Consider the following 20,866-nt stretch of genomic DNA (forward strand, 5'->3'; position numbering starts at 1 on the left):
AAAGGTCACAAAGGCTACGTTCACCCTGCAGGCAGATGTGGCCCAAATCAGATTTTTTTTTTTTATCATGACAGTGTGAACAGCACAAACCACATGAATCTGATCTCTTCAACTCGGATTTGTGCCACTTCCATAAGTGGTGTCAAATCTGATACAGGTCAGATGTATTGCAATGCGACCGCAGCGTGAACAGTCATATTGGAATTCATGCAACTTTTACATCACTCTAGATCAACATTTGTTACGATTCTGCGCTCATGGGAGTCAATTCAAAGATTTTACACACCCAGAGTTATCAAGAGTTGCGAAAGGTAGTCAGTGAAAGTACAACAGTATTACGGTGACAACTCTATATTCAAGCAAAACATGAGGGCTCATATCATAACATTTCTAAACTCTGCTCTCTTATGACAAGTCTGGATTCTGCGTCAGATCACACTATAAATAAATGAATAATCGCTTGCTTTATGTCCTTCATGTTTACTTCGTATGACAATGTGTTCGCAAGTTATACTTCAGAATTGGGCTACTGCGTGGGTTGAAGCGACCCCACTTACGTGATTATAGACTCAACTCAACAATATTTATATAGCACCAATAAAAACAACGATTGTTGACCAAGGTGCTTTACAATCAATCAAAAATCAACAACATTAACACTCAGAACATCATAAATTACAGAACAGAGATAACACCACACAATTAACTACAGTTAAAAGCTAGAGAAAAAAGATAGGTATTGAGTTTGTCTGTAAACTAACTCAGTGCAAAATCACGTACTGACAAACCATAAGAAAGCACTAAATCAAGGGTATGACCTTGTGTATGAAGCCAAATCAAAAGAGTCAATAAGATTCAAAAAATCTTTGGCTAAGAGATTAGCTGGGCAACACACATTTGTGTGTAAAAATCCTCTAGGATTAAAAGTCTAAAAAAATTGGGGATGATTTCCCCTAAATAGACTGAAAACTTGTTATTAAAGACCTAATGTGGTTTAGGTGGACGATAAATGACTGAGATCCCTATTGGATTATTGGATTACTAACATCCGACAACAATAATTCTCTTTTAAAATAGAAGCCAGTCCATCACCTCGACTCCCAGAGCAAGGAGAGTTTAAGAATTTGCTATCAGATGGTACCAGTTCAGAAAATGGGCTCAGGTCCCCTGGAGCAAGCCCAGTTTCCGTGATAAACAAAAATTCTAGTGTGCATGAATTAAAGTCATTGATGATAACCATTTTGTTTGACACTGACCTGGCGTTAATCAATGACATCTTAATTCCTCGGGACTCAATGGTCCAATCTGAGGCCCGGGATAGGGAACGGAGGTGACTACTACAAACGTCACCTCGGCGCAGATGCGGTGAGCGACTCCTTGGCGGTTGATCCAGCAAATCCCCAGTAATCAGTATATTCCATGCATACAGTGGCTCTAGCTTGCGCCCCGCAATGAAGCGGCCGTACCCGGTCATGTAGGTGCAAAGGCCAGCGTGAGGTTGAAAATCCGATTTGGACAATAGAAGCTTGAACTTGACCTCAAAACCTCTGCGACTTCCCCGTCTTTTATGGCGCTTCCTTGATGGCAGATGACCAGGCAGCCTCTGTAGATAGTCAGGTATAGTTGCCAGAGGAGAAGCAGACTGTGCCCCACGCTTAACGTCATGGAATAGCTCTTCAGTGATGTCTTTAATGCCAAGCAGTGTTTGAGGATCGTAGGTTAAAAGTGATGAAACATTTTGTAAAATGGCTAACATAAAACACATTAAAACAAACAGACGTGTAAGCACAACAGGCAGCAGACGGCAGGCCGTACAGTCCGGCACCATCATAACTCCCCTCTGGAGCAGCACTGCTGGCTTGTGTCTCCACTGAGCTGTTGCTTATCTTGTTGCAGGTGTTTCGAAACACTAAGAGTGCACCAACTGTGGTAAGCAGGGCATCACAGACCCTAGTCTATAGTTTTGGATTAGTTTCGAAAAGCAATTGGGTAGATTTTGTTGTGGAAACCTGGCAACCCTGATCGTTTTGTTCTTTTTCACTTCACTCAGTTCAAAATCATGATCTGTTCACACTGGAAATCTCATATTGGCCACATTTAAAACAACAATGTGAACAGCTATATACAAAAACAAATCAGATCTGAGCAAAAACCGCAACTGAGTATTAAGGCTTGCAGTGTGAACTTTACAAAAAAACTAAATCTGCATGGGGTTTCTTGCATAAAACTTCCGAACACACAGATTCCTATTGAAATGAAGAATTTGCAGCTAAATTTTCATATATACGTATAACTCCACTACTTAAGAAACCCAACCTCGATCCTTCTCTTTTAGAGAACTACAGACCAGTTTCCCTTCTTCCTTTCATTGCAAAAACACTTGAACGAGCTGTGTTCAACAAAGTCTCTACATTTCTCACACACAACAACCTCCTTGACAGCAACCAACCTGGCCTCGAAGTGGACATTCAACTGAGACGGCCTTGCTCTCAGTTGTTGAAGCTCTGAGACTGGCAAGAGCAGAATCCAAATCTTCAGTACTTATCCTGCTTGATCTGTCCGCTGCTTTTGACACGGTTAACCACCAGATCCTCCTATCAACCCTACTGGCAAAAGGCATCTCAGGAACCACACTTCAATGGTTTGAGTCTTACCTATCAGATAGGTCCTTCAAAGTATCTTGGAGAGGTGAGGTGTCCAAGTCACAATATCTAACTACTGGGGTGCCTCAGGGCTCAGTTCTTGGACCACTTCTCTTCACTGTCTACATGGCATCATTAGGTTCTGTCATTCAGAAACATGGCTTTTCATACCACTGCTATGCTGATGACACTCAACTCTACCTCTCATTCCATCCTGATGATCCGACGGTAGCTATTCACATCTCAGCATTTCTAACAGAAATTTCTTCCTTGATGTTGGACCATCACCTTCAACTCAACCTTGCCAAGACAGAACTGCTTGTGATTCCAGCAAACCCATCGTTTCATCACAATTTCACCATCAAGTTAGGCACATCAACCATTACTCCTACAAAAAAAGCTAGAAGCCTTGGAGTTATGATTGATGATTAGATGACTTTCTCAGACCACATTGCTAAAACTGTCCGATTCTGCAGATTTGCTTTATTCAACATCAAGAAGATCAAGCCCTTTCTTTCGGATCATGCTGCACAACTCCTTGTTCAAGCTCTTGTTCTGTCCACTATTGCAATGCCCTCTTGGCAGGTCTTCCAGCCAGTTCTATCAAACCTTTACAATTAATTCAGAACGCGGCAGCAAGATTAATTTTTAATGAGCTGAAAAGAATACACGTCACACCTCTGTTTATCAATTTGCACTGGCTTCCAATAGCTGCTCCCATAAAATTCAAGGCATTGATGTTCGCCTACAAAACTACCACTGGCTCTGCACCCATTTACCTAAATTTGTTACTTCAGACTTATGTGCCCTCTAGAAGCTTGCGTTCTGCAAGTGAACGTCGCTTGATTGTGCCATCCCAAAGAAGCACAAAGTCACTTTTACGGACTTTTAAGTTAAATGTTTCCTCCTGGTGGAATGACCTGCCCAACTCAATCTGAGCAGCTGAGTCCTTAGCCATCTTCAAGAATCGGCTTAAAACACATCTCTTCCATCTTTATTTGACCCTCTAACTTTAACACTCACTACTCTAATTCTATTCTTTAAAAAAATCTAACTACCTTTCTAATCTTTTTGTATTCTATTTTCTTTTCATTAATTATGCAATTGTGTGTGTGTGTAAAGATCTCTAACACTAGCTTGCTCTATTCTTTTTCTATTCTATCTGTTTTCTTTATATTATATTAATTAAAATCCCATGCTAGTTGTACTGTGTTAACCTAACTGAGACTTGTTATAGCACTTATATATCATTGCTCTTTTTGTTGTTTTTGATTGCTTCCACTGTCCTCATCTGTAAGTCGCTTTGGATAAAAGCATCTGCTAAATGAATAAATGTAAAATGTAATACATATCACATGTTAACATGTGTTTTCACTTTTTTAGTGCTGTCAAATGATTAATCGTGATTTAAAAAGTGTTTTTATGTGTCGGACATAAAAGTGTTTGTTTACATAATAAATATACACAGTACACACACATATACTATGTATAGAAATACACAAACATGCATATATTTAAAAATATATATTTCTGTTTGTATATAATGATTATTTATAAACAAAACATATTTTTCTTCAATATATACATGTATGTGTGTGTATTTATATACATTATAAATATACACAGTACACACGCACACATATATTATGTAAACAAACACTTCTATTTTGGATGCGATTTAATTGTTTGACAGCACTACTTAGTTTTTTATCTGTGAAGTTGCAGTTGTACAAGTAACTGTATGTTAATTGTTGAAGATCCACACATTTGATACATTATGACATCTTTATACAGGAGGCTTGTTTTATTTGTTTAAATGTGTTTACAGAAACATGTCTTGACCTGCATGAGAACCTTGTCCAGCCCAAATCCCTTCTCCTTCCAGAAAAAGACACTGGAACCAAACACATATGAGTCTATGTGTGCGTGTTTTATAGATTTTATATCTTATATGTATCTTTTTATTTATATGGTATATTATTGTCAAGTAATTTACAATATATATATATTTTTAATCAGCTAGTTATATTTGCTTATATTCTGAATTACAGCTATGAAGAAACACAATAACCAATCAAACTGCACTGTGTTCCCACATATTTGGGATGATAAATGAATAAACCGCCTCTGAAATCGTATATAAACTCCCTCAGAGGTATATTACTGAGTTAATATGTAAACTGCACAATTTTTCACTATCTAGAATCACAGAGAAAATATATATATATATACGGTAAATTGTGTGCTTATGTCTATGTATTCTGCATAAACCTCCAAGACCTTTTTACATTTTGGAAAGCTACCATTGTTGTTGAAATTGATGGCACTGCAAGTTTCTAGTTAAATGATAAAACAACATATATACACATGTAATGACTTAATCTCGACATTTCATTGCAGTGAGTATTTTTACAGTCAGAGCTAGGTCATTGGAGAAAAATAAACTTAGTTTATGTATTTATATATGCATATACAGGGCTATATAATGTGACAATCATGTAACGATAAGTTGGATGTATGTTATAAATGTTTGCATGATCCGTGTTTTCATTCGGACTCTCTTGTGCACGTTGAAATTTCACTTTTGAAGTAAATAAAAACTTTGAAAAAATGTTTCATTTTATAATTCCAGCTAATGTAACATTAGTGTTATTACAGGTACTTATTATTAGGTACTTTAATATGTTTCTGGTTTCCACATACTCTGTTTTATAGATATGTTATTGTAAAATGTACCTATTGTTTGCGAGGAATTCATGGCCATCTCATGAATGCCTCGCCCCCCTTTTCCTTCTTTAGTGGAATAAAAGACAGTTTAAAGAACTCTGGTGTTCAAACAACATAAGACCCCATAGAATCTCATTGCAATTTAAGCTTTTCAGCTTTTCAGATGTAAAACGTACTCAAAACTTTTACTCAAGGGAAAGTAAAGATACTTAGTGGAAATTTTACTCAATTAAAAGTACAAGTATCTGACCAAAAACATACTTGAGCAAAAGTAAAAAAAAAAAAAAAAAAGTAACTGTAAATTGTACTCAAATATTGAAAAAGCAGAAGTACTTTTTTTTTTTTTTACTGATATACAGAAGTTTTGTTAAAGGAAAAAAATGCACAGGTCAAACACATACGTATACTAGTGCAACAACATTTAAAATGCAGCACAGTGACGCAGACACACAAATACAGGGAAAGGGAATAAAAGGAAAAACTAAGGCAACCCTCATGCCATCTGTGACGAGTGGGGCGGGGCCGAGGGACGTGGGAACGGAGCGAGGCCGGTGGAGTGATTGGAGATGAACGACACCTGTTCGACCCACCGGTCTCGAGTCCCACTTTGAATTGAAAGTGGAATTGAATTGGACATCCAAAAATGAATATGACAGACAACTCATACAACCCCAGTCAATTAATCCGTGTATTCTTAAGTGAAAGGATAAAAACCAGTATTAAAACTTGACCGTCGTGTTCACTTTGTGTGGTTTCTGAAGTGGTCCTGTCCCCTTGCATTATCCAGACTAAAAATATTTTCCTGTGTTCATCTGAAGAAAGAACGTCATAAACATCTGGGATCTGGGATATATATCATTGCTCTTTTTGTTGTTAGGGTGTTGTTTGTGGAGGGTGAGTAATTGATGAGATGATGAGAAATTCCAGACTGAATACAACAATATGTTGTATTAATGAGGAGAGTCACAGAATTAAAACACACTGTACAACATTAACATTCTGAAGGCCACTTTTGTGTGTTGTCCATTCAACACCACTGTCTAAGGATAATTCAACTTTTATTTGTTTATTTGAGGTATTTAGATTTTTTTTTCTCAGCAATATTGATACATAATTATTTGTTACTAATTAGATTAATAAGCAAATCATATTATTATTAAGATAAAATACTCACTGACAAGTCTTAATTGCAACATCAATAAACATAAATTACAATATATTTAACATAAAATGTTCATTAAAACACTTTTCCCATTTATTGAACGTGACTTTGCTACCTGAATGTGATTCCTCAGATTTGATAGTAAACTTTTGAAGCCAGACATTAAACTGATGAAAGTCACAACTGAAGTAGAAATGTGTGCTTGGTGCGTAAAAACAATGATCATTGGTTCTCACATCAAGCACGCACATTTAAACTTCTGTTTACCACGTTTATTGTGAATAAGATCAAATAAAATGTACTTTTTAAGATTAAATAAAATTGTAAGGAGTAAAATGTACTATTATTTTTTTCTCCAGAAATGTAATAAAGTTCAAGTAACCTTTTTAAATTGTACTTGAATAAAGTACAAATCCCCTAAAATAAAACTTCAGTAAAGTAATCAAGTAAAATTCCTCAGATATTTTACAAACACCCTCCAATTCCCTCATGAGCACATGTTTGGTAAACCCATCATTAAATGTGACGTCCTAATAGCTCAAGTGTTCCCTAAGGTGCTGTTTTGCAATGCTATAGAGTGTCTAATAACCATTTCACCCTTTAAAAAAATTAAGGCACCAAAACAGGCCCCTTAAGGCAAGCTGTGACGTCATATGTGCGACTCTTCGCGGTGACCGGCGCACGTTGATGACGCAGGCGCGACATGGCGGTGTTGCTGGAAACAACGTTAGGAGACATCGTGATCGATTTATACACAGAAGAGAGACCGAAAGGTAGTTAATAATGACATTAATGACACACGAAGAGTTTAGACAAACTTGCTTTGTTACAAGCATGATCATTTGAGACAGTCAACACCGCTAACGTTACATGTGATCAATATAAGACATCACCGTAGGAACTTTGTATATTTGGTAAATTCCTGATAATTGTGCTTTATAACCATAATGTGAGTGTTTTCGCCGTTATGTTACTCAGTGGTTCATTGCATTTTAAGAGTAGAAACCAATTTTAAGATATGTTAAGGCTCATAAATGAGATAACAATATAGGTTTAAAACCAAGTCCGTGGCTAGTAGTAGCATACACAGTTATATTCTCTTAAATGAGTCAATGTTTTTGTACAAAGGAAGGTTTAGTTATGTTGAATCATTAATCATTGAAATTAATTTGGTTGAGCTACTTACATCTTCTACTTAAAGCAGAATTAATATAAGGTAATTATTTAACAACTTTTGTTATTGGAACAATACCGAGGTCTGGACCTGTGTACATGCTGTGTATCAGTTTTACATGAAGCATGGTACTGAATGATAATCATAATTGTCTTTCTAATTTGCAGCATCACTGAACTTCCTGAAACTGTGCAAAATCAAATATTACAACTACTGTCTGATTCACAATGTTCAGGTAATATACTATTTATATATATATGTATCTCTTTGATTCTGTGAGCAATACAGATGTCGTTATATATGTTTTAAAATGTATTTGTTAAATATTTCCTTTAAAACCATCATTAGGTAATTCACAAAATGCTCTCATTTCAAAGCTCATGGTAAATTTAATGTAAATAATTTAATGCAAAGTTATTGCACATATGGCTGCAAATTGAGGCTGTGCATGATGGCTGCCAGTGAATTTTCCATATTAAGATCTGTTGCATCCTCTACTGCAGAAAGATTTCATCGTTCAGACGGGTGACCCCACCGGCACGGGACGAGGAGGAGAGTCTGTGTTCGGGTGGGAATTACTTACTCATTCATTCATTTATTTAAAATATTTGTGCTAACTGAATGCACATGTATGTATTGTGTGGTGATGGTGATTGTGTTTGTAGTAAACTGTATGGCGATCAGGCAAACTATTTTGAACCGGAGAAGATGCCTAGGATCAAGCATAGAAAGAAAGGGACAGTGTCTATGGTGAACAACGGCAGTGACCAGCATGGATCTCAGGTTAACTCTGAACACATTTAATACACAAGTGTCAAGTATGACTTGACATTATGGTTGATTTACTTTTTTTTTTTTTTTTTTTTTTCATTTGGTTCCCAGTTTCTGATCACCACAGCAGAGAATCTGGATTATTTGGATGGTGTTCACACAGTGTTTGGAGAAGTCACGGAGGGTTTGGACGTGCTTTCTAAAATCAATGAGACCTTTGTCGACAGCAACTTCATCCCTTACCAGGACATCAGGTAGGACAGTTTTTAGAGAGCGAAAGACTGACTCAAACCATTTTTTATAAGATATGATAACTGGGATGCAGATTCGATATTTAATAACTGATCAGAGCGCAGTGTACAGCTGATCAGAGCAAGTTATGTTTTTGCTTCCAAGTAGAGAAAGTCAATGTTTTCCTGTTGGAAAATGCCAGGTTAGTGGCTTCACATCTTTGGGTTCTTCTCATTTTTTTTTTGTGTGTCTTTGTTGCCTTTTCTTGCCTCCTCTCATCACATTTAGCTCCATTTAGCTTAGGATGTGAGGGAAGGATGTAAGAAAAGAAAATGAACTCAAACATCAGTTTGAAGCATCATCAGCTGTGCTCAAGGCATCTGCCATTTTATATATATATATATTATATTTATTATATTCTATTTCCCCGTTTCTGGTCAATGCATCCCTGCCTCTGCTTAATAATTTTTTTCCCGGTGGGGATAAATTTATCCCCCCCTCAAAGTGATCAGTGCTACTACACCAGTGGCGAGACGGCTCACAAAACTTATCACGGATCCGTGGTTTGATTAAAGTCAATTTTATATTAAAATGCGCTACTTTGGCTGACTCTGCCGCTCAGCCTCTCTGTATTTATTCACTAATCTAGCGACTTTTTGGACAATCATTATTTAGTCTCTGAGACTCTCTGGTGCTGCCGCACGAGCGCGAGGTCTCTCTTTCCCAGCGCGAGCCTCTCTGTCTGCATCTGTTCTGTTCAGCGAGTGCAGAGAGGAACAGCACTTTCAGTAAAAAAAAAATATATATTCTGTTGCTTCTAACTCTATTTTACAAGCAAGTATAGCTGACATCAGTCACAGCACAACCACTGACTTTATCATATGTGTATTTGATTTCATTAGACAATGTCGTGAATAGGATTTTAGTGCAGATTAATGTTTGATAGCTGGTGATGTAGGCTAGTCTTAATGGACTTAATGGCGTTTCAGTCATATTAATTCCATTGTCTGACAACAGAAACATTAAACTATAGTAATAAAAACTTTGGCTGAATTAAAATGCAGTATGTGAGCATAGGGAGGCAATACAATACGACACACTTACGTCATAAATATGCTAATTAGTGCATAAAGTCATCTAGTGACATTTAGCGACTTTTCAGTCTGGGTTTAGCTACTTTCCACTGAAAGAAGTTGGCAGCACTGCAGTGGAGATGTGTGTCAAAACCATGGTCGAAACAAAGGAAGGCAGTATATTCATCATATTACTGAAGCGGGAATAAACATCACAATCTGATTATCTGTTTCTATGATGACAAGCAGAGTTAGTGTCCCAGTCACACCAATGAGAATGGCCAAAGTTACACATACGGTGTTTCACTCAATTGAGGCTAAAGCAAAGGTTTTTTGATTACTCACTCACTCTTGAGCGTCTGCCGCAAGTGATTTTAATGTTAAGTCAATGTAAAGGTCCGAATTGACTAGCACAGATAATGAATCTGTATTTTCTATCATTTCACTGATTTAATTCTTGCGTGTTTTTTCATTGTGCATGATGACAGTTCATATGTGTGGGGAAAGATAAGCTATTAGAGTAAAAATATTGCATTAGGCTGCTTCATGAGTTAATAAGAAAAAAGGTTTTACAATTCCTGCAAATGCAGTGATGAAGTTCATGTTCTCATGATTTATTTTTATAAATTAAAATGTTTCAAAACATCCCCCCCGTTTTTTTCACAAATCGCCCCCTGTATATATATATATATATATGTATATATACATCAATCAGTCGAGTCACATGTCCTGTTCGAATATGTGAATTGTATAGTTTATTTAAATTGCTATGGGAAAAGCCAGCCCTGGATGCTCGATCCTGTCAGAAAATATCCCTTCTGTCTGGTAACAGAACCACTAGTCAGCAAATTTGTCTCATAGACAAAACCTGTTCATAGGAAATCTTGTCTGGCACCATAAAACTACCCAAAACTGTATTAACAGTCTTCTATCAGTCAAGAAGTTGACTGAGCAAAGCTAGTGAAGAGCTATAGCAGGAGATGAAGTATTGATAAAAAAAAAAAGCCCCTACACAAACTAAAATTATGAATAAAGTGAAAAGTTTCAATTGCTGCATTAAACTTAGATTTGCTCATGTTGTATCCTATTTCTTTTTATGCATTCTTACAGATTTGTGCATTATAACCCCACATGATTATAATCACACACGATTTGTTGAGTTTATGAGTGCAGTACATGACACCCATATCTGGTTTGTGATGTCTGTAGTTTATATATTACACTAATATTAGGCTACTTTTAGCCTTACCCCTGGAGTTGAGCAGAGTTTATTGAATAATCTTAGTTGTGTACAGTCGAGGCCAAAAGTTTTGAGAATTACATAAATATTGGAAATTGGAAAAGTTGCTGCTTAAGTTTTTATAATAGCAATTTGCATATACTCCAGAATGTTATGAAGAGTGATCAGATGAATTGCATAGTCCTTCTTTGCCATGAAAATTAACTTAATCCCAAAAAACCTTTCCACTGCATTTCATTGCTGTCATTAAAGGACCTGCTGAGATCATTTCAGTAATCGTCTTGTTAACTCAGGTGAGAATGTTGACGAGCACAAGGCTGGAGATCATTATGTCAGGCTGATTGGGTTAGAATGGCAGACTTGACATGTTAAAAGGAGGGTGATGCTTGAAATCATTGTTCTTCCATTGTTAACCATGGTGACCTGCAAAGAAACGCGTGCAGCCATCATTGCGTTGCATAAAAATGGCTTCACAGGCAAGGATATTGTAGCTACTAAGATTGCACCTAAATCAACAATTTATAGGATCATCAAGAACTTCAAGTAAAGAGGTTCAATTCTTGTAAAGAAGGCTTCAGGGCGTCCAAGAAAGTCCAGCAAGCGCCAGGATCGTCTCCTAAAGAGGATTCAGCTGCGGGATCGGAGTGCCCCCAGTGCAGAGCTTGCTCAGGAATGGCAGCAGGCAGGTGTGAGCGCATCTGCACGCACAGTGAGGCCAAGACTTCTGGAAGATGGCCTGGTGTCAAGAAGGGCAGCAAAGAAGCCACTTCTCTCCAAAAAAAACATCAGGGACAGATTGATCTTCTGCAGAAAGTATAGTGAATGGACTGCTGAGGACTGGGGCAAAGTCATATTCTCCAATGAAGCCCCTTTCCGATTGTTTGGGGCATCTGGAAAAAGACTTGTCCGGAGAAGAAAAGGTGAGCGCTACCATCAGCCCTGTGTCATGCCGGACAGTAAAGCATCCTGACACCATTCATGTGTGGGGTTGCTTCTCATCCAAGGGAGTGGACTCACTCACAATTCTGCCCAAAAACACAGCCATGAATAAAGAATGGTACCAAAACACCCTCCAACAGCAACTTCTTCCAACAATCCAACAACAGTTTGGTGAAGAACAATGCATTTTCTGGCACGATGGAGCACCGTGCCATAAGGCAAAAGTGATAACTAAGTGGCTCGGGGACCAGAATGTTGAAATTTTGGGTCCATGGCCTGGAAACTCCCCAGATCTTAATCCCGTTGAGAACTTGTGGTCAATCCTCAAGAGGCGGGTGGACAAACAAAAACCCACTAATTCTGACAAACTCCAAGAAGTGATTATGAAAGAATGGGTTGCTATCAGTCAGGATTTGGCCCAGAAGTTGATTGAGAGCATGCCCAGTCGAATTGCAGAGGTCCTGAAAAAGAAGGGCCAACACTGCAAATACTGACTTTTTGCATAAATGTCATGTAATTGTCGATAAAAGCCTTTGAAACGTATGAAGTGCTTGTAATTATATTTCAGTACATCACAGAAACAACTGAAACAAAGATCTAAAAGCAGTTCAGCAGCAAACTTTTTGAAAACTAATATTTGTGCAATTCTCAAAACTTTTGGCCACGACTGTATGTTTCAATGCTCAAGACTTCTTCTTTATGAATAAATGGTATAATTAAAATGATTAATGAATGAAAAAAGGATAGAAAAGGAAGAACGTAAAAGACAACACACATGTATGGTTGTTCTCTTGAAGCAACACACACAGCTTGCATTTTGAGGATCCTGAAGTCCTTCAAAAGGTTCCTCACTCCGGGGCAACTAGAGAACTGAGATGTCCTTCTTCAAGATTGTGTGTCTTGTGTGTGTCCTTCAAGACTGAATTTGATCAGTATCCCGGTTATGGGCTGGTTGAGCGAGGAAATGAGGAAGCATCAGTTGAAGTATTGAGAAGCACCTTTAGTTTTGTTTGAGGCATTTAGCAGAAGGATCTTACTAGATATCCACAAGATGAACTGATGAAATACCTATGAAATAATTAAAAAACTTTTTTCAATTATTTTGGTGTAATCCTTTTCCATGACACAAAAACCAAACAAAATCTGCTTAATTGCTTTTCATGTCAGAGCCGGTCTCTTTCTGTCTGAGGTTGTCTTGAACAGAATAAAATTACAAATACAATTTGTACATGATTTCTGCTTTAAACTTGAGTTGAGTTAATAGTGTTTGAGTTAATAACATATATATTACTTATATATTAATATTACTTTTAAGCGGGCAGTTAATAGAAATTATGCGTTAATATTGAAGAAGGTAGGCCTACATTATGAACAGTTTTGCCATTTTCTCTGATTTTGCACCAAACAAAGCCACATCAGAATTAAGTTGCATGTCTTTAAACGACTCACAGTGGTGGCCTTCCAGAACGAATCAGTGTTTTAAACCAATCACTTGAGTGAATGATTTAGTGACTCTCAAAGATTTATCATCACTAATAAAAAATCCCCGCCCCTAATGCACAGACTTATACTTATATCCTTATATCAGCTCTCAGTCAGCAAGCTGGAGTATGGACCATATTTATATAAATAAAGCTCAGTTATAAGAGTTTGTTTCACGTGTTTTGACCACTACATAATTCCCATAGTTTAGTTTGTCTTATAGTTTTGAGGTTTGGGGTTGGTTCACATTCATAGATGAGTTTCATAAGGGCTATAGCCTAAACATCGGCGCTGTGTTTGCAGGATTAACCACACGGTGATTCTGGATGACCCGTTTGATGATCCCTCGGGCCTCCCGATCCCAGACAGGTCGCCTGAACCCACTAAAGAGCAGCTGGATGTGAGTCTTTATTCAGTGCATAACCCTAACCCTGTACTACATCACTGAGAGGCGGCAGATTTCTGCCAGCTTAGAGATGATATGTGCAATACTTTCAATGATTGACTTGCAGGATTAACTATAAGCCATTGTTAGGTTGATTTGTTGGGCTGGGGATAGCCAATGATTTCCTGATTAAATGAAATTTTCATTCGCAAGCTCTTCATTTGATTTGATTTAGCACTGTATGATGGCTACAGTGCGTGACATGCATTGTGACTGTAACATAGTCATGGATTATTTTATTGTCTTTCTTTCTTTCCCCTATATATATATATATATATATTTCCTATATTTTGCTCATTATTAGTTACTTGTTGGTCTTCGTTTAAAAATAATTAAAATGTGTTTAGCTTAGGTATGAGTGACCCCAAAAGTGGAGGGTTGTGTGTGCGTGATCTTTATGTGTGTTATCAGAAAGCATTACCAAGGACATCAGTTCAGTTCCTAGGAAAATCCATTAATATGTGTATAACGTTTAACATCAGTTTTAGTAAACGTATCACGTTATGCATTCACTTTAGGACCCTTTAAACATTGTTAATTCAGTGTAACATAGCCTTGAGTGGCTTAATATTTAGAAAAAATATATACATAAGCAGGTTATGTTATTTTGTTTTTGTTTTTTAATTCATTCAAAAAAAGTTTGATTCGTACAGCTGAGTCTTTACTCATTTTCAGAAAACATCTTAAGACTCCTCTTTTTCGCCAGCACTTAATCGACTAGCACTTCCCTTTTCTTTTCCTGCCTATCATATTCTTAAAAACACCAACCTGGCTCTGTGTACTGTACTGGACTAACTGAGACTTGTCATGGCGCTTGTGCACTGTTGTTGTTCTCTCGTTGGTCTGACTGCTTCTATTGTTCTCATTTGTAAGTCGCTTTGGATAAAAGTGTCTGCTAATTGATTACATGTAAGTGTTAAATGTCAAAGTGCTCTGTTCCTCATTCTAAAGTGAATAGTCCATGCTTGTGCATATTTCAGAGTGGTCGTATTGGAGCAGATGAAGTGATAAACGATGAAGGGGCGAAAGACGCTGAGGAGCTGGATGAACTGATAAAGGACAAGGAAGCGAAGACACAAGCCATTTTACTGGAGATGGTAAATTTCATCACTTGCAAACATAACTTCGATTTATATAGGGCATTTAAATTCAACTTTGTGCTTCACAGATGTTAAGAATTAAAATCAAACACACACACACACAGACAATTGTAAGGGTTCCCATCGTCAAAATGTCCCTACTTCAGAAGCCAGACTAAAAATGTGTCTTCAGCTGACTTTAAAGACTGAGTATGTCTGCAGTGAATGATGTCTATAGACATCTCTTTCATGATGTGAACGCGTGTTTCTTGTTGAAAGGTGGGTGATCTGCCAGATGCAGATATTAAACCTCCAGAGGACGTGCTGTTTGTGTGTAAACTGAACCCAGTGACCACCGATGAAGATCTAGAGATCATCTTCTCACGTTTCGGACCCATTAAATGGTGAGATAATAGAAGATGTTCCTGCTGTGTTACTTCCAGTGATAGTCTGACTCTCACACCCTGACAAATCACGTTTGGATCCAAGAACTCTCTTAAAAAAAACATTTAACTGGGGACTTTTCCCCTTTCACATATGCACAGACTGTCATTCAATTTCACAATCATTCTGTATATAATATACATGGTAGCACTTTAGTTTAGGGACCAGTTCTCACTATTAACTAATTGCTTCTTAGCATGCATATTACTAGCATATTGGCTGATTATTAGTACTTATAAAGCACATAGTAATGTCTTACTCTGCATGAGCATATTTTAGATCCCTTAATCTGATCTAATACTTAAATTTAACAACTATCTTACTAACTTTTAATAAGCAGCAGATTAGTAGTTTGAGGCAAAATCTTAGTTAAGAGTGAGAATTGGACCCCAAACTAAGTGTGACATATATATATATACTTTTTTTAAATGTATTTGTTGATTTTATTTTGAGATAGAGAGGTTAATCCTGCAACACATTCTACTGGTATAGTTTTAGCAGTAGGTTGTATGTATGGACTGTATCTGTATAATTCTGACCACAGCTTGTGCATTAATACGTGTGTGTGTGTGTGACTTTGATCTGACATCTTAATGTTCATTTGCAGTTGTGAGATCATCAGAGACTGGAAAACAGGAGAATCTTTGTGCTATGCATTCATTGAGTTTGAAAAGGTTTGTAAAGTCTTCTGTGTATCTGCCATCTTTGGAGAAAAGTGCAAAGTTACTGAGCCATGTTTTGAACAGTAGACAAGAATGGTTACGCAGAAGTTATACTTCCAAATCCACATGCACACTTTTTTTAATATAACACTTTTTCCGTAGATAAATATCCTTGATGAATCCTGATCAGAACTACAAGTGTTCGTGGCTGTTGTTAAGGGCTGTGTGTAATAATGCTTCATCAGGTCCACGCATCCCTTCAAATGTTAATAAGATCTTGGTTAGAAATACTAGAAGTGTGAAACGTCTAGTTCATCAAACATCTAGTAAAATTCAACAGTTTGAAGGGCACATGAAATCAGGTTTTATTATTATTATTATCTAATGATGAGGTGCACTCATCTTAGTATATTTTTCATCAAGTGGGTCATAATGTAGATTTAAATGGACATATTCTATGCTGGATTTAGTCCTCTGATTTGAAGGATCAGTTGGAAACGCCCTCTGCTGTGATTGGCTCACATCTTTGCATATGAAATGATCAATACATGTGGAACTCTCTCAAAGTTTTACAGCGTTTTAACTATAACAGCTGCCACGATTAACTACTGGTAAAAACTACTGGATTACAGCATTATATTTAGAGCTAGCTGCTACTCCTGTTGTAGTGCTGCAGAGTAGACAAACACAGTCATGTTGATTGAGTCGACAATGCAATGCCACAAATATTTTCATCATAAATAACACCGTGTCAGTAAGAGGCTCGTTGAGCAATGTAATTGGTGTCATTTTTGGCAGAGTTTTGGCAGAAATCGAATTGCTGATATACTCGCGCAGTTCCAGCGATTATATAAAGAACAATCTTTTGATCACTTTCTGCTTAATTTTTTTTTTAAATGTCTCCTTTTAATTGCGTCACTAATAAGCATATCAAGCTCAGTGGTGACCTCAATCACTATCACTGTATCTGGTTTTATTTTTCAGACTAAAGGCCCGGAATCAAAGAGTATCACCCTGAAAAGGGTTTATTTAGCATTTAATGGCCTCCTTTTATAATGAATCGAAGTGAAATCCTTGTAAGTTAAGGGCAAAAGCATGGTCATTCATTTTGAAATAATGAATGCATTTGTGTATTTTTTTGTTGAGGTGGAGGATTGTGAAAAAGCATTCTTCAAAATGGACAATGTCCTGATAGATGATCGTCGCATTCATGTGGACTTCAGCCAGTCAGTGTCGAAGATCAAATGGAAAGGCAAAGGTGAGTCTGTGCCCGTTTATATAAAAGCATTTCCTGTGAATTAATGAAAATATAATCAATTTCTGCAGAATTTTACTCCACCGCTCAGTCTTTGTTGTTTATCTACATGCTAAATGTCAGCGATAGTGAATCAAAATTAAATACAAAGTTTTAATGCAACTAAAGGTAATGTATGCAGTAGTTAATATACTGGACAAAGAGTGGTTTTATTGGCAGTATGCTTCTTTTTTAGGTGGGAAGTATACCAAGGAAGATTTTAAAGCCTACGAGAAAGACCTGGACAACAAATCCAAGCTGGCTTTGAAAGACAATGTCAAAGCCAAGCAGGAGTATCCTTTACAGTTAAATCATAGTTGGACAATTGTATGTCACTTTGTACGATCTGCACTTATTTAATTTAGGGAAGTCTCCAAAAAGTATATGTGATACTTTGCAGAGATGGTTTGGCTTAAATCACAGGTTTAGTACTTAGTTGTTTGCTGTTGTTGTTGTAACCGTTACCCATTAATGTGTTGCTTTATTTGTTGTTAAAAATTCAACATGCTATGTACTTCGTTTTGATGAAATGCATTACAAATAGTTTTCCTCTGGAATAACAACATGCACTCAAAAAAAGTTCAGTCTTCTCACAAGTCAGTATTTCTTGACTGTCTTCTGAAGCTCCCGTTATGAGCTTCTCTTAGATGAAGATGAGAATGAGAGAAGGAAGGACGACAGAGAGAAAAGTGACCGGAAACGACATTCAGATGAGAGAGCCAAGGATAAAAAGTCAAAGGTACAATGCTGTGGATTTGAATAGATGACTGGTTTTGCTTCAGGAGCCAGATTTTACTTTTGGACATCAAGTAGTGGCAAATGATGGGCTCCCTCTGGTCCACATCTGCCCACCAAAAAGTTAAAGAAAATGAATAGGATCTTATGGCATACTCTAATGGTGATTCGATAACCAAAAAATGTACTTTTGTACATTTACATTTAGTCACTTTGCAGACACTTTTATCCAAAGCGACTCACAATTTGGGGATACATAAAGAGGCAAAACCGACACAGGAAGTGCTTATAATACCAAGTTTTAGACATTGTTCAAATAAATACATGCTAGAAAAAGGAATAGACAAAGAGAAAGTGCTGAGTCTGTGGCTGTTCTATATGCAAGCATCAATGTCTTGAACTTGATGGGAGCCGCAACTTGTAGCCAGTGCAAGGAGATAAAGAGAGGTGCAACATGGGCTCTTTTGGGTTCGTTGAAGACCAGTCGTGCCGCTGCATCATGAATCATTTGTAGAGGTTTGATTGTGCTTGATGGAAGTCCAGCCAGAAGAGCATTGCAGTAGTCCAGCCTAGAAATGACAAAGGCCTGGACAAGAAGCTGTGCAGCATGCTCCGTTAGTAAGGGCCTGATCTCTCTGATGTTGTGCAATCCAAACCTGCAAGATCGAGCAGTCTTTACAATCTGGTGTTTGAAGGTCAATAAGATTTCTGACCGAAGTTGATGGGGTAATTGTAGAAGAACCTAGCTGGATGGAGAAATCATAGTGTAGAGTTGGAGTGGCAGGGAAGACAAGAAGCTCAGTCTTTGCCAGGTCGAGCTGTATGTGATATTCTTTCATCTATGCCGAGATATTTGCCATGCTGCCTGAGATCTGTGCAGCTACCGCTGGATCATCTGGTTGCAATGAAATATAGAGCTGTGTGTCATTAGCATAGCAATGGTAGAAGAATCCATGCGCCTGTATGATGAGTCTCGGTGATGTAGTGTATACGAAGAAGAGGAGAGGTCCAAGAACTGATCCCTGAGGAACCCCAGTGACAAGTTGATGTCCTTTGGATCCCTCCCCTTACTTGTTTGTTTTTCTCCTACTTTTATAGGATCGTGATGAGAGTCGGAGAGAAAAGGATAAAGGCAGACAGCGTTCACGTTCAAGAGACCGAGAGAGATACAAGGAGCGCGAGAGGGGCTGGGACAAGGGAAGAGAAAAGGAGAAACAGAGAGACCGAGGCAAAGAGAGAGACAGCGATCACAAACGCTACAGACGAGATCGCAGCCGCAGTCGTAGCCCTAAGAGATCAAAGTATTAACCATCACTGTCACTGTGTGTCAACAGAGCAGGTTTCCTAAAACTTCAGCTAAAATAAAAAACAAAACACACAATTCATTTTTTACATGTAAAGTAAAATCTTGCAGTTTGTTTGCAAATATAGGCAATGTTTGTGACGTTCTAAAAGGTTTGTAAAGATGTTGATGCATATATATGGATTGACAGAATCGACAGCAGCCCTTTGTGTTTATGAAGTGTGCTCCGGGGCTTTTAATTTCTGTGCAAAATCCTCTGTTCGCTTGTGGTTTGAGAGCCTTACTCTGTCACTGTATTTAACAGGTCAAAAGGAAGGAGGAGGTGAAAATGGAATAAAATCAGTGAAAGAGTAGAGCTTAATTGCATAAGTCGTTACAAGTGAACTCATTTCTTGTCGGTTAAGACGTTTCGACAGAAATATTTCAGCATTTATAACTGAACTTCAGTGGTGACCTGTCTGGCTCTGTACAAATCCTACTGCGGTGAAGGTTTAGCTCAAAAATGTTAATTTGGGTGAATTCATGTAAAGGGGGCCACTTTTTATTAAATTTGTAATTAACTCAGATATTCCTTTCCTTTTATTTATCTTCAGCTGTAATATTTTCATCTCAATTCACAGCATTTGGATGGAAGTGAACTCTACAACAAATTAAAAACGTGACTGAAACACATGCAACTAATAGGCTAACAAAACTATTAAGAGGAACATTTAAAATGTAATATGGTCAAACCTTATAAAGCTGTATTTCGCTTCTCTTCTCCTTTTTTAACTCCAGATTCAACTTCATGCATCACCAACCTTTGCACTTCTGCTCTTTCCTTTCTTCCATATCTAACTTGAATTTCCTTTGTTTTTAAAGTGTTAATTATACAATGCAATTATAGAATAATAAATGAATATCAGATTATTTAATGGAAGTGGGCACAATATCCAACCATCTTACAAGAAAACTACAATTACAGGGTCATCCAGCATCAGCCAAAACTACTTTATCATTTAAAGGAAGCGTGTCCCTTAAGTCTAAGATCATTGTTATGCTCTGAAGGCGTAAACTCATTGAGCACAGCAGTCACGCTAAAATAGCCCACGGTTTGAAAAATTTACAATTAAACCGAACAAATATCTGCCAGTGGGTTAAAAACAATCTTAATTTATTCAAAGGGGAAAAACCTTTTCTTACCCCAATGATATATATAACTATATATATATATATATAGTATGTAAATTTATATAATTGTTTTTATTTATTTTTTTGCAGTGTATACATAATTTTATGTCATGACTTTCTGCTCTGGTTTAAGACTTAAGGCCTTTATGAATTTAAGGAAGGATGAATTACAACTAGATACATTTTTAAGACCCACATTATTAAAGGTAAAATAAGGTAACTTGTAAAATAAAACATTACATTTTAAATTTGAATTTGCTTAACCCAGCCAAATGTGACCCTGGAGCTTAATA

At 37.3% G+C, this 20,866-nt stretch overlaps 1 protein-coding gene across 1 annotated transcript; it reads left to right on the plus strand.

Annotated features, from left to right (window-relative positions):
* The first annotated feature begins 7,164 nt into the window (after positions 1-7,164).
* Positions 7,165-19,967, plus strand: ppil4 (peptidylprolyl isomerase (cyclophilin)-like 4). Its single transcript, XM_059499188.1, has 13 exons — positions 7,165-7,304; positions 7,873-7,940; positions 8,209-8,273; positions 8,371-8,488; positions 8,588-8,730; positions 13,745-13,841; positions 14,867-14,983; positions 15,245-15,369; positions 16,017-16,083; positions 17,218-17,329; positions 17,562-17,658; positions 17,990-18,104; positions 19,199-19,967. The coding sequence occupies exons 1-13, from the start codon at positions 7,235-7,237 to the stop codon at positions 19,406-19,408; spliced, it is 1,404 nt and encodes a 467-aa protein (XP_059355171.1). The 5' UTR covers positions 7,165-7,234; the 3' UTR covers positions 19,409-19,967.
* The last annotated feature ends 899 nt before the right edge of the window (positions 19,968-20,866 follow it).

Source organism: Carassius carassius, chromosome 18, assembly GCF_963082965.1.
Source record: "Carassius carassius chromosome 18, fCarCar2.1, whole genome shotgun sequence".
Classification (NCBI taxonomy): domain Eukaryota; kingdom Metazoa; phylum Chordata; class Actinopteri; order Cypriniformes; family Cyprinidae; genus Carassius; species Carassius carassius.